Source organism: Littorina saxatilis, linkage group LG6 (genome assembly GCF_037325665.1).
Source record: "Littorina saxatilis isolate snail1 linkage group LG6, US_GU_Lsax_2.0, whole genome shotgun sequence".
Taxonomy (NCBI): Eukaryota; Metazoa; Mollusca; class Gastropoda; order Littorinimorpha; family Littorinidae; genus Littorina; species Littorina saxatilis.
Window position 1 is genome coordinate 51,271,341 of NC_090250.1, and position 15,526 is coordinate 51,286,866.

The window sequence follows — 15,526 nt, forward strand, 5'->3', positions numbered from 1 at the left end:
GACTCCCTCCATTTTAAGACTCCCTCCATTTTAAGACCTTGTTTTCTCAGACTTTTTGTTCATAACCTCTGTAAATTTCACCTCCATTTTAAGACTCCCTCCTTTTCAAGACCTCATTTTCTCAGACTTTTTGTTCATAACCTCTGTAAATTTCACCTCCATTTTAAGACTCCCTCCATTTTAAGACTCCCTCCATTTTAAGACCTTGTTTTCTCAGACTTTTTGTTCATAACCTCTGTAAATTTCACCTCCATTTTAAGACTCCCTCCATTTTAAGACCTTGTTTTCTCAGACTTTTTGTTCATAACCTCTGTAAATTTCACCTCCATTTTAAGACTCCCTCCATTTTAAGACCTTGTTTTCTCAGACTTTTTGTTCATAACCTCTGTAAATTTCACCTCCATTTTAAGACTCCCTCCTTTTCAAGACCTCATTTTCTCAGATTTGTGGAGGCCTTAAGGGGGGTTCCACTGTATGTAATACTCTTATAACAACAATTGAACCTGCCCCAGCGACCACCTCTCCATAACGACGGGCACCTACCCACAATAACCACCCCAAAGGATCCCCGAAGGTGTTTTTTTTTTTTAATATAATTTAGCTTTCTAATCTACCACATGTCTATAATGACTATTTTTGATCGGTTTCTTTGGTAGTTGTAATACATGTAGACAGGTTCAACTGTATCATCTTTCCCGCCTGCACGATCATGAACCGCAGGTCTGTCAATGCAGGCTTTCAAATGAATGAAAGTATCCTCTAGCTGACAAAACAAAAATAAAATATATGTGTGTGTGTGTGTGTGTGTGTGTGTGTGTGTGTGTGTGTGTGTGAGCGCGCGTGTGTGCATGAATGCCGGGCCTGTGTGAATACATGAGTGTAATGTATGTGTGCATGAATGCCGGGCCTGTGTGAATACATGAGTGTAATGTATGTGTGCATGAATGCCGGGCCTGTGTGAATACATGAGTGTAATGTATGTGTGCATGAATGCCGGGCCTGTGTGAATACATGAGTGTAATGTAGGTGTGCATGAATGCCGGGCCTGTGTGAATACATGAGTGTAATGTATGTGTGCATGAATCGAAAATTTCTTAATAAATTTTCATTTAATTAATATACTTACCAACTCACATAAATAGCATTAACTTCAGTTTGATGCGTAAGACATTGAAGTACTAACCCTGGAAACAGGGGGAGGTAACCCCCAAATCAAAACAAAACCTTGACAACAAGGCCCTGGTAGTTACCTCCCCTCACCGGTAGCCCGCGCATGCGCGGCACATATCACCGGCAAACTCATTCCCAATGAAACACCACCTTCAACCATTAACAAACAAGAAGGGCAAAGCCCATACGACTCACATGCTTTACACATTTTTCCTACCAAAATACATGTGACCTTGACCCAAGGTCAAGGTCATCCAAGGTCATGCAACACAAAGCTGTTAATTCAAGACATAGGAAGTACAATGGTGCTTATTGGCTCTTTCTACCATGAGATATGGTCACTTTTAGTGGTTCACTACCTTATTTTGGTCACATTTCATAAGGGTCAAAGTGACCTTGACCTTGATCATATGTGACCAAATGTGTCTCATGATGAAAGCATAACATGTGCCCCACATAATTTTTAAGTTTGAAACAGTTATCTTCCATAGTTCAGGGTCAAGGTCACTTCAAAATATGTATACAATCCAACTTTGAAGAGCTCCTGTGACCTTGACCTTGAAGCAAGGTAAACCAAACTGGTATCAAAAGATGGGGCTTACTTTGCCCTATATATCATATATAGGTGAGGTATTGAATCTCAAAAACTTCAGAGAAAATGTGAAAAATGTGAAAAATAGCTGTTTTTTAGGCAACATTTATGGCCCCTGCGACCTTGACCTTGAAGTAAGGTCAAGATGCTATGTATGTTTTTTGGGGCCTTGTCATCATACACCATCTTGCCAAATTTGGTAATGATAGACTGAATAGTGTCCAAGAAATATCCAACGTTAAAGTTTTCCGGACGGACGGACGGACGTCCGGACAGACGTCCGGACGGACGGACGGACGGACGACTCGGGTGAGTACATAGACTCACTTTTGCTTCGCATGTGAGTCAAAAAACGATTGCGGGGTAGGATGGGAGGGCATTAACTATGTGAGTTGGTAAGTATATTAATTAAATGAAAATTTATTAAGAAATTTTCGATTAAATAACATATTCTTACTACAACTCACATAAATAGCAGATTGCTACATAAGGTGGCGGGAATCTCACTTAACATGATAAGAAACCAGCCTGCTTCAACCATAATTGGTAAGCAACTACTACCATTGCAGTGGGTACTAAAACACGCACAAAAGTAGTAAAGAAAGACGTCTAAACATGACGTCCAAACACCACTGAGGTGCCATACGAGAATTGTCTGGCAACAGAACCACCGGATAAAGGGTCCAAGCTCAGGCCCCATGAATTCTAGACAACCCAGAGGAAGAAAGAAAGCTCCCCCCCCCATTTGACTGCCGCACTCATAAGCCTGTTAATGAGTGTAAAAGCCCATCTAGTCAGGGCTGCCTAGCAATAATTTGGTTCTATCCGTTGAACCGCAAGAACCAAAAGGAGCCATGCAAGACAAGTAAGTCAAATACTCAAAACCTTGAGCGAGACCCAGAAGTATGTAAAACGCTACACCCTTAAGGGGAAGTGAACACTGACAAAAAGGAGTCTGAGAGCCTTCCTATAAAGAAAGGCTAGCATGTCTCCAAATCTATGGCTCTTAAAAAAGAGCTTAAAAACAAAAAGAAATCCCAAGTTGGAATTAATTTTCAAAAGACAAAAGCTTGGACGCAGGGCCCTTACCACGCAGGGCGTAGAAAGAGAAAAGTCTTGTCAAGACCTGACGACGTTCCTCCAGAATAACGAAACATAGACTTCCTACGATAACAACAGTTCGTGGAAAGTCTTAACATCCTCCTGAACTGGAGAATGCTAAAGCCTATGCCCAGAATCTAGAACTTGCACTAATGCAGGTGCTGGAGGAAGGGCTGACTGCCCCCCCCCCCCTTTTATTTGCACTCATAGAAAGTTAATGATGGCAAAGAAACCACCAGAAAAAAATCAACCTAGATAAATAACCCCTTTCACGTAAAGCCTGTTGAGACCTAAGCTAAGTGAAAAGGCCTAAAATACGCTGTCTTGGTCGTGACTGACGAAAAGAGAGAACAATCTCTTACAAACGGCTAGACCAGAAAGACAGCTCTTAACTCAAAAGAGAGCCGTGCAAGTTCGGAAGACAAACAGATATGTCCTCCGAGGCGAGCGAGTAATAAAAACGAACCTTTGCGTCTCCCCTCGAAGAGAACAAGAAGTTCCAAACGACCACAAGTGAAACACCCTCCACGGAGTGAAGCACTAAAAGATTAAGGCTTGAGTAAACCACAGCACCATAGTCCAAGAGAAAACGGTAAAAGTTCGCAATGAACCAGAGACAATAACTTGCCCCTTGTTCAAAGGATAGGGCAAGACAAATGTCGGAAAACATCTGGCCTTGCTAGACTCTCCCACAAAAGAGTCGAATGACTAAAAGCCGAAAACAAAGGCAACAATTTGCAGGTCGGCGAGAATGCAACCTCTCATCAAGAGATGAACCGAGATTGCTCATCAAAACCAAAGCGACTTTAAATTTAATCGACAAGAAAGGAAGCAAGCATACAGTGGGAGCTAGCTGTAGTGCCGAACGTGGAACGATCAGAGCCTAAGTTTGTCAACACAGAACTGAATAGGACAAACCCTGTAGCGACCGTTAAAACATAATGTCGCTATGTTACACCCTGGGAGGGTGTGAAGCCCGCCAGGCCTAGGAGATGACGTCAGATCGTGACCGATCTCCTACCGAAAACAAGTGATACCTGAGAAAAAGATATCAAGCCCTCGTCGGTGAGAAAAATCTCAAGAACGAGCAAACGTGTTCCTGAAGTACCCAAACTACCAGAACACTCACCCTCTAATGAACCAAGCTGTGAACCCAACATGATCCAAACGGTTAGCCAAAAGTAGGCTACTGCTGGTGCATGACCTGCTTGAGCAACTACCCAATCAAGACCGAGCGAATGACGCAGTAAAACTTCCTGCGTTAAGAGTCCAAGTCTAGCAAAGACAAGCACTCATAACTTCGTGGGTCGTGGCAGAAAGCACCAATGAATGACTATGACTATGAACTGGACCGTCGCTACCCGTAGGTAAGACAAAGTCGCCGAAACCGGCCGTCATGTTGCCCCCAAACTGACTTCAGACGCTTCTTGTCAAAACAGAGGAAGTCAAAAGAAAGTCCGAACAACCTCCTCGAGAGGACAAAAACGATGAACGCTCAAAAACCGACAGCTGTCGTGAACTAAGGAGCATCCTTAAGAAAAATCCGGAATAAATTTCGCCGCCAATCAAGAAACACCCTGAATATGGCCGAAAACCCAGAACGCGTCTGATCCGCTGAGAGACTAAAAGTCAGACGCGGGGACCTACGCAAGCAGTAATCATAGATGCCATCACGTACAAAACCTTACCATCCTAAACAGCCGCAGCAGAACAGGAAGTAAGATACACGGCATCACTGCTCCCAACAACCTGGACCCCAAAGGGTTGACATCAGAAGTTGCGGACAGGCAAGAACAAAGTGCTACGATTACCTGGAACGTCAAAAAAAACGAACCAGAAATAGGCAAAATCCCTAGTCCAAAACACCCGCAACACCTTGACAGTGTGGGCTGATGCTAATGCGTACAGTCCTTCACTCCGAAAACAGAAGTGAGAGACGGGATACCAAAACCACCAACAACCTGAAACCCAAAGGGTTGACATTGGAAGCCTACTTGGCAAAGAGTCCTTGTTCCCAGAACCATCATTGGCCGAAGCCGTAAATGATTGTCCCCCAACGCAGGAGTGACCTGAAGCGGGGAACTCGGAAGTGCAAAAGGATCAAAAGAATGATTGGGCTTCCCGTTCAGCTTTGGTTTACGAAGCATGAAAGACGACGTGCGAGAACAATTGCTCGGAGAAGCCAGCCATGGCTGAACAGACTCCGACGCATCCCCATGAGCAGTGAACAGAGGAAAGATGCTAACAGCACCGGAACTCAACACCTTAGCCATCTCATAGGCTACAGAGGGCGACTCCCGAAACCGGAAGTGAACGCTAGTCTCATTGTCACCCTGGAAATCGCCAAATGCGAAAGGTGGTGCCGCTAAACGAGAAGACGAAGTTGTCACCCCTTCTGCAAAGTATCGAGAGGTAACCTCAGCGGCGGCATACAGCGCGCGCAAGAACCTCCTCTCAACTCGAAAGTTGTGTTCCGCCTCGGAAGAGTCATCACAATCCTCGTCAACATCCACATCATCAACAAAGATGTCCGATGAAGCCCGATCATGACCGGAACCATCATTGCCCCGCAACGGAACTGATGAACTCGCCGTACCGGAACCCTGTGTAACCACACCAAGGAGGACCGGCAAAGCCGAGCTGCTACCATTGCCCGGAACCAGAGGTAGCTGGCAATCCGGAAGGGAAGGCGACCGGAAACACACCTGTGCTTCGCCCGGAAGCTGACCCATCCTGTCCCCCACCGTACGCAACCGCCTGAGCGGAAGCGTAGGCAGGAAACGGATTGCCGTTACCACCAACGACCGGAACCCCCGTAGGCTGTGAACCGGAAGTCGATGGTAACGATTTGAAAGTGCCACGATCTCCCGAAAGAAACCCTGTGGCCGGAAATCCCTTTGCCGAAGCAGTTGAACCCGAGTACGAGGGACCGGACGTACCAGCCCCAGCGTCAAGGGTGGAATAACCGTCGAGACAAACAACACGCTCGTGTGCTGAGTGCCCCGAACTTCCAAAAGTCTACCCCGGAACCGGCGGACCGGAACCAGCGGTAGCTGGCAATCCGGAAGGGAAGGCGACCGGAACACACCTGTGCTTTACCCGGAAGCTGACCCAACCTGTCCCCCACCGTCCGCAATCGCCTCAGCGGAAGCGTAGGCAGGAAACGGATTGCCGTTACCACCAACGACCGGAACCCCCGTAGGCTGTGAACCGGAAGTCGATGGTAACAAAATGAAAGTGCCACGATCTCCCGGAAGAAATCCTGTGGCCGGAAATCCCTTTGCCGAAGCAGTTGAACCCGAGTACGAGGGACCGGACGTACCGGCCCCAGCGTCAAGGGTGGAATAACCGTCGAGATGAGCAGCACGCATTTGCGCCGAACACCCCGAACTTCCACGAACACGTACCTGATCGGCCGAAGCCGAAAGCTGAGGAACAGCAACGTCCGCCGACGTAATCGTAGCAGAATGAACAATCCTCGACAAAGAGGCAGCGTTGCCAACCCCTGGAGGCAAAGCTGGAATGGTGGAGGAAGACACACCCCTGTCAGTTGCCAGCATCTCCCTCATTTGATCCTTGAAAGTAGAAAAAAAAAGAGCAAACAATTCATCGCGCGAGACCGCCTGGGTCTCTTTCTCCTGCGGCGACAAAACGGGCAAGCTAGCAGGAGGATCAATCGAAACACGCAACGACTCCTTGCTCACCGGATCGAAAATTTCGCAAAAATAATTACAAAAAACTAAAATGCAAATGGCGGCATGCACCCGTAACACCGGGCACTGCCTACACTAGGTTGAAGCAACAAAAAACTCCAGAAAACGGAGCCAAAAGTTCAACAACCGGCAGAAAAAATAATGCAAATGGCGGCACGTCACAAAAATAATCTGTAAAAGATAAGTCATAAGACCTAAGCTTACACAACAGAACAAACTGCTCAGCAGGTAACAAAGTACCCTGCCCGACAGAGCTAACGCTAAAGACCGCCATGTTGAAACTACAACTCCGAGAACGGAGAACAAGCTTTAACATAACACGAACAAAGGCGGCGCAAGCTCAACCAAGCCTGTAAGGAGTAAGTCACTAGACTTAAGCTTAACGAAAGAACACACTGCTCAGCAGGGAAACGAAAGTCGCCTGTCTGGCAGCACTACAGTAATAGTCGCCGTGTTAAAAGTACAACTCCGTAAGACGGAGCACGAAGTACAAAGCCATTTACCAACAAATGCAAATGGCGGCACAAGCTATAACAAGAAAACGTTACAGATAAGTCACTAGACTAAGCTTGAACAACAAAATAACTGCTAGGCGGGAAAACGAAAGTCACCCGCCTGGCAGCGCTACAGTAAAATCCGTGTAAACAGAACGACTCCGTAAGACGGAGCACAAAGTACGACGCCATTTACCAACAAATGCAAATGGCGGTACAAGCTATAACAAGAAAACGTTACAGATAAGTCACTAGACTAGGCTTGAACAACAAAATAACTGCTCAGCGGGAGAGACAAAACATGTCTGAGAGAGCAACAGCTCTCTCCCGCCCAAGTGAAAACCAAAACAAACTCCGAGAAACGGAGAAAGACATTTTCACAAGTGAACAGTTACCATAAACAAACGTTGTAAACAAGAAAGATCTCACCAACAGCTAGCAAGATGAACCAGGGTCAAAAGGTCGTCCTCACAGGAGACCCAAGGCTGAAAAGCCCAGCAAGTACCAACACGTCTGTACAGCACGGTGTTGAAGAAGGGAATGAGTTTGCCGGTGATATGTGCCGCGCATGCGCGGGCTACCGGTGAGGGGAGGTAACTACCAGGGCCTTGTTGTCAAGGTTTTGTTTTGATTTGGGGGTTACCTCCCCCTGTTTCCAGGGTTAGTACTTCAATGTCTTACGCATCAAACTGAAGTTAATGCTATTTATGTGAGTTGTAGTAAGAATATGTTATTTAATGCCGGGCCTGTGTGAATACATGAGTGTAATGTATGTGTGCATGAATGCCGGGCCTGTGTGAATACATGGGTGTAATGTATGTGTGCATGAATGCCGGGCCTGTGTGAATACATGAGTGTAATGTATGTGTGCATGAATGCCGGGCCTGTGTGAATACATGAGTGTAATGTATGTGTGCATGAATGCCGGGCCTGTGTGAATACATGAGTGTAATGTATGTGTGCATGAATGCCGGGCCTGTGTGAATACATGAGTGTAATGTATGTGTGCATGAATGCCGGGCCTGTGTGAATACATGAGTGTAATGTATGTGTGCATGAATGCCGGGCCTGTGTGAATACATGAGTGTAATGTATGTGTGCATGAATGCCGGGCCTGTGTGAATACATGAGTGTAATGTATGTGTGCATGAATGCCGGGCCTGTGTGAATACATGAGTGTAATGTATGTGTGCATGAATGCCGGGCCTGTGTGAATACATGAGTGTAATGTATGTGTGCATGAATGCCGGGCCTGTGTGAATACATGAGTGTAATGTATGTGTGCATGTGTTGTGATTGGTAACTTCATCTTGCACGCATCTTCCCGAAAGAGGGCACTATAATTATCTCCTATCAACATGTGCTTACTTTGGCAGCCTGCTCCAGGTTGGCGTGACTGCTCTTGTTGTCAATCAGGTGAAAAAAGCGGAAACAGAAATCCTGCTCTGCGATGCAGACTCTCTCAAGCTCTGATAGCACCTTTTCCAACACCTGTAAAACACCAGAGAAGAAAACAAGGTGAGCGTAAACTTGAAAGTGACTGTTGTGCAACTTATACCGAGCTTTCCAGAACACTGTCAAATTTTCTGGACTTCTTTTTACATTTAGTCAAGTTTTGACTAAATGTTTTAACATAGAGGGGGAATCGAAACGAGGGTCGTGGTGTATATGTGTGTCTGTGTGTGTGTGTAGAGCGATTCAGAGTAAACTACAGGACCAATCTTTATGAAATTTTACATGAGAGTTCCTGGGCATGATATCCCCAGACTTTTTTTCTTTTTTTCGATAAATGTCTTTGATGACGTTATATCCGGCATTTTGTAAAAGTTGAGGCGGCACTGTCACACCCTCATTTTTCAATAAAATAGATTGAAATTTTGGCCAAGCAATCTTCGACGAAGGCCGGACTTTGGTATTGCATTTCAGCTTGGAGGCTTAACATTTAATTAATGACTTTGGTCATTAACAAATCTGAAAATTGTAATTAAAATTATTTTTTTATAAAACGATCCAAAATTACGTTAATCGTATTCTTCATCATTTTCTGATTCCAAAAACATATAATTATGTTATATTCGGATTAAAAACAAGCTCTGAAGATTAAAAATATAAAAATTATGATTAAAATTAAATTTCCGAAATCGATTTAAAAACAATTTCATCTTATTCCTTGTCCGTTCATGATTCCAAAAACATATAGATATGACATGTTTGGATTAAAAACACGTTCAGAGAGTTAAAAAGAATAGAGATATAGAAAAGCGGGCCAATTCCTTTTCAGCGCAACCGCTACCGCGCTTTTCTGTATTGTTAATTTCACTGCCTTTGCCACGAGCGGTAGACTGACGATGCTACGAGTATACGGTCTTGCGGAAAAAATGCAATGCGTTCAGTTTCATTCTGTGAGTTCGACTGAGCTTGACTAAATGTTGTATTTTCGCCTGACGCGACTTGTTGTCTCCTCCACTGGAGAGTAGCCGGGCTCTTTAACTCTTAATGTCCTATACCGCGCCGTTCCGCTTGTCGCTGACGATCCTGATCCGCTTGAAACCGCGCGCGTACCTGTAGCTAAGGCTAAAGGGGAATAACCCGGAAATACAGCTCTTCACGAAGAAAACCGCGAGTGGTGCTCGTTTGTCAACAACCGCTGACAGTTGGTGATTTTGGTCTCAGTTTTTTTTTTACCCTTTCTATTTTTCCTGACCGATTTTAGTTGAGTTTTTTGCGAGAGAATGTTTGGATCAAAATGGCTGACTTGGATTGTTCATCTTCATCATCTTCATCATCTTTTCATGGATTCGATCGCGCTGACATTCGGAACTTCGGCAACCCTGCTGATGTGTTAGGCCTTGCAGATTCAGGTCAAAGTGACATTTCTGTGTCAAGTGTGCACACTGCCGATTTATCTGACTTTTCATCCGGAATTTCGGACATTCCATTGAGTAGCAGCGACGATGACATTGACATCTGTGAACCCTTCAGTTGTGTTGCTTTGTCAAAAGTTAGACACAGTCAACTAGTTTTGCTCTGAGTGAACAGTGCAGCTGGCCTCAATTAGCCGGTGACACCTCTCTGGCCACAGCACCAAACAGTATATGTCTGGGGAGAGAGAGAGAGAGAGAGAGGGGGGGGGGGGGGGTGGGGGTAGCTGGCTAAACTCAGTGGGGTGTCCGGTGTCACTGAAGTCAGCAGGAAGAGCATTGGAGAGAAATAGAGAGGTGTACTCTTCCAAACAATTTCCAAAGATCAGTTGTAGGGCTTAGGGTAGTCAGTGAGGGAGAGTGAGAGCGGTTTGTGAACAGTCCGACTGAAGAGTGAAAAGTCACTGCCACAAGATCGGCATGCAGTCAATAAAGCCAGACAAGAAGAATGATTATGACATGCGGCTCCATCTGCTGGGTTTTTTTTTTATTCAAACTGGTTTTCAACGCTTATTCTCACAAAGCATCTGCACACCTGCCTCTGCCTCTGTGCTGTGTTTGTGTGGCTGCTTTCGTATGTCAGTGCATGGTGAGTGCGTTCACTGCCTTGTCACCACTTCCCCACCTTTTTCAGAGTGTTTTCTTGGAGTTGGATAATTCTCCTTACTCCTCGCCCCCTCCTTACTCCTCGCCCCCTCCTAACTTCAGTTCATACTTTATTGCGTGCCGACTGACCAGTCGGTGTGGCGTCCGTGTAGAGAAGAAGGGAATAAGGTTACACAATGCGCTAGTGTGAGACGCCAAGTTTCGTGTTTCGAGTTGCTGTAGTAAATATAGAGTAAACTTTGTCTTTGGGACTGACTTTCTGTTGTGTGCTATCCGTCTTTCGACTTACGTAAGAGAAATCCCATTTCGAGCTCAGGGTACTTTGTACACATAGATAAAGAGGGATAATTCCGGACCAGAATTTCTTTTTGTGCTAAGCGAAATTTTGACTTAACCGTTTGTGAGTTAGCTGGATTTGCCTGTAGCTTTGAGGGTGATGCTGATCAATGAGTGATTGTGTACATTGCGAGAGAAAGTCAATGCGAACTGTCTCACTTGAGGATATTTTTTCTCAGAAACTGTTCTCAAAAAGTTCTCCCCCATGTTTACATAAACACTGTTGTGGTTGTGTGTGTGTGTCACTGTGTGTGTTGGTTTTTTTTTTAATTTTTTTTTTTTTTAATGTGACAGTTGATATTTGAAATGCTGATTTATTTTCTTATCTTTATTTTATTTCCCTTTTGTAACTGGACAAGTTGGCGGAACAAAAAAACAAAAAAACCCTAAATAAACGTTGAGTTAAAATGTTAAACTGATGTGGGCTACCCCGTCCTTATGTGCATTGTCCAAAGTTCTCACTCGTCTCACTCTGGTGTTGTAAAAATTCTCTCTTGTCTAACTATCTTTTGCATGAAATTTTATCTTTGTTCGTCTTCACTTTTCTAAATGTTGTGTGTAATAAACAGATTGCAAAGGAAGTTGCAACTGGCAAGCACAACAAAAACCTGGAGAATTCGCAAACTTTGGAGCATTTTCGTAATCAACATCTGACGCCCGCTTGCGCCTAAAATCCTGACAAAATTTTAAAAGCAAATAACAAAGCGTCCATGCGAAAAGGCTTACAATATATGTGACAGTTGAAAGAAGTCAGTAGAAGTGCAGGTTTACATAAACACTGTTGTGTGTGTGTGTGTGTGTGTGTGGTTTTTTATATTTAGTCAAGTTTTGACTAAATATTTTAACATCGAGGGGGAATCGAAACGAGGGTCGTGGTGTATGTGCGTGCGTGCGTGTGTGTGTGTGTGTGTGTGTGTGTGTGTAGAGCGATTCAGACTAAACTACTGGACCGATCTTTATGAAATTTGACATGAGAGTTCCTGGGTATGAAATCCCCGAACGTTTTTTTCATTTTTTTGATAAATGTCTTTGATGACGTCATATCCGGCTTTTCGTGAAAGTTGAGGCGGCACTGTCACGCCCTCATTTTTCAACCAAATTGGTTGAAATTTTGGTCAAGTAATCTTCGACGAAGCCCGGGGTTCGGTATTGCATTTCAGCTTGGTGGCTTAAAAATTAATTAATGACTTTGGTCATTAAAAATCTGAAAATTGTAAAAAAAAATAAAAATTTATAAAACGATCCAAATTTACGTTTATCTTATTCTCCATCATTTGCTGATTCCAAAAACATATAAATATGTTATATTCGGATTAAAAACAAGCTCTGAAAATTAAATATATAAAAATTATTATCAAAATTAAATTGTCCAAATCAATTTAAAAACACTTTCATCTTATTCCTTGTCGGTTCCTGATTCCAAAAACATATAGATATGATATGTTTGGATTAAAAACACGCTCAGAAAGTTAAAACAAAGAGAGGTACAGAAAAGCGTGCTATCCTTCTTAGCGCAACTACTACCCCGCTCTTCTTGTCAATTTCACTGCCTTTGCCATGAGCGGTGGCCTGACGATGCTACGAGTAAAATGGCATTGCGTTTCATTCTGTGAGTTCGACAGCTACTTGACTAAATATTGTATTTTCGCCTTACGCGACTTGTTTTTTTTTATGAATGTGACAGTTGATATTTGACAGTTGATATTTGACAGTTAAAACAAGTCAGTAGAAGTGCAGGTTTACACATAAACACTGTTGTGTGTGTGTGTGTGTGTGTGTGTGTGTGTGTGTGTGTGTGTGTGTGTGTGTGTGTGTGTGTGTGTTTTAATGTGACAGTTGATATGTGACAGTTGAAACAAGTGAGAAAAAAAAGTGCATAAACACTGTCGTGTGTGTGTGTTTTTTGTTTGTTTTTTTTTAATTTTTTTTTTATGAATGTGACAGTTGATATTTGACAGTTGATATTTGACAGTTAAAACAAGTCAGTAGAAGTGCAGGTTTACACATAAACACTGTTGTGTGTGTGTGTGTGTGTGTTTTTTTTTTTTTTTTTTTTTTTGAATGTGACAGTTGATATGTGACAGTTGAAACAAGTGGGAAAAAAAAGTGCATAAACACTCGTGTGTGTGCGCGGTTTTTTTTTTATTTTTTTTTTATTTTTTAGGGTGACAGTTGACATGTGACAGTTGATATGTGACAGTTGAAACAAGTGAGTAAAAGTGCAGGTTTACATAAACAATGGAATGTTCTGTTTGTTTGTCATGAATACAAAGAATGAAACACCTTGGTTTGGTTTTGACTCTATTTTTAAACTGTCACCTGTAATTAATACACTTAACGGCTTTTTACAACTAAGGTTAATCTTCAAAAATGTCTAAACTTCCAATTAACATAATCAGCATTCATATTTGAACATCTAAAAAAAAATTGGATTAAAACCATTCACAAACAAAAAAGAAATGATTTATTTACTGAACCACCTCTGTTTCACACAATTTAGTCAGAAAATAACAGGATCAGGGAAGAGAAAGCTTCAAAGTCTTATAGGACACTTAGAGTTAATTAATAACCATACTTGCGGTGCCTTTTTGAGCAAATCCTGCTGTGTGCGTCTAGATTAGGGTACGACAGATTCCCCAAATTCATCAGATTTGTCAAATTGCCATAAACTGTCAGATCAATAGAATCCCTTTAAATTGTTGGTTTGCTGCTGACATATTGCAAATATATAGCCCCATGGAAGAGACGTTACATTAAAGAGTGAACATTCTGTGATTTATTCAATGTGACAATGAATTAAGTTGACAAGGGACTTATAAATCTTGATACTGCCGGTTTGTTTGATGAGAAGGCAATATATCCACAAAATGATACCTGGTCAAAGACGCTCCTTGCTGCAAGGTCAGACTCTGAGCCATACGTGTGGTGGGCAGAATCCACACTCTGCATGGAAGACGACCGACCGCGAGATTCCACCATCTTGCTCAGGCTGGTCGATGACCCGGACAGCTTCAGCGTATCTGGAGCCAACACTTTAATCATCTCATGCAATTAAAATTTGCAAGCTTACAAGATTATGTGCAACACTGAAGGAAATCAAGCTGTCTGCAGCATGCATTACTGTAAGCTTCAATATTTATAAATAAAAAAGACCCTTCAAGCTTTGAAATAAATCAGTATCCCCACACACACAACCAACCAACCCCCCCCCCCCCCCCCCCCCCCCCCAAGAAACAACAACTGTCATAAGTACCCAAAGTAAACATAACACAACTGTACACACAAAATTAGAATAAGCTAAGGTTACGACAAGCATTCCAAATAATAATGCAAGTACACACAAAAATGAGAATATGTAAGGCACACAAGCATTCAAAACAAAGTTATAACACAACCACACACAAATAAAACTAAAACACAATTGCGAACAAGTTAACATTATGTTTTTGTAATGGAAAAAAATAACAGCAAAGCAGCACAGTATGTACAATTATGGTCCTTACAAACGACAATGCGATGCTTAAACACACCTGCATTTTACACCTTTGGTTAAGACAAGTTATCTTCTGTCCTAAAAGAATAAAAATATTGGGTGCAGGGAGAAATTATTACTGAATTGTTCGCAATACACGCAATGGCCGAGTCTACAATCTTTCTATCAAAGTGTTTGACATCTGAAGTAAAAGCGGCAGCACGTATGTCAAAAAAAATGGCAATATAACAATTTGGTGAGGAAGCATAAAATCGTACCAACTTTTGTCTAGAAGGTATCAAACATGTGCAGTACAACGACTGTTACTGCTCAATTAAGCTAGTATGAAACTTGCCTACATTTACTCTCCAAATCATTGCAGGAGGATATAATTCATACTCACTGCCATGTTTCCCTTTAGTTTCCTTGCTCATCAAACGTTGTTTGGCCGACTCCAAGAAGTCCTGGACCTCCCGCACGTACAGGCGACTGAGACTGTCGGTGTACACGGTGGACAGACCGTGGAAGACCATGGCGTCCGTACTCTTCAGCCACAGCATCAGGTCAGCGTAGATGACTAGCTCCTTGTGAGCCGAGCCGTGCTGAGGCATTCGCAGATCTCCCGCAATGCGGCCGAGGGTCTCTCCAATTTCATTGCCCTGTTTAAAATGAATGACCACAATGAGATGCTAGAACAAGACTAAAGTGGGTGTCATTTCATTGCCCTGTTTAAAATGAATGACCACAATGAGATGCTAGAACAAGACTAAAGTGGGTGTCATTTCATTGCCCTGTTTAAAATGAATGACCACAATGAGATGCTAGAACAAGACTAAAGTGGGTGTCATTTCATTGTTCAATATAAGCAGAAAATGTCACTGCCTTTGTACATGTTTTTGAAAAGAATATGATTCTAGAACAAGACATGCAATTTTATTGCCAGGTGGTAAAAACTTGACCACATGGTATGATGCTAAGAAATAAACTAAGGCATACAGTTTCATCTCCCTGGTGGAAATGATACAATAATTATGCCAGACTAAAGCATGCAATCGCATTGCCCCATATAAAGCAAAATATGTCACTGGCCTGAAACAATGAAAAAATGCTCAACAATTACA

General features: G+C 43.0%; 1 protein-coding gene across 3 annotated transcripts in view; it reads right to left on the bottom strand.

Moving 5' to 3' along the window:
• The window catches only part of LOC138969494 (exocyst complex component 1-like), a 44,077-nt gene that overhangs the window by 17,181 nt on the left and 11,370 nt on the right, over positions 1-15,526 (bottom strand). For 2 of the 3 annotated variants that reach the window (XM_070342299.1, XM_070342297.1), the window contains exons 11-13: positions 14,809-15,064; positions 13,808-13,965; positions 8,439-8,561 (exon numbers count right to left, since the gene is read on the bottom strand). In XM_070342299.1, the coding sequence (XP_070198400.1) occupies positions 8,439-8,561; positions 13,808-13,965; positions 14,809-15,064 (537 nt within the window). The remainder of the gene's footprint in view (positions 1-8,438; positions 8,562-13,807; positions 13,966-14,808; positions 15,065-15,526) is intronic. The other variant, XM_070342298.1, reaches the window with a different exon arrangement.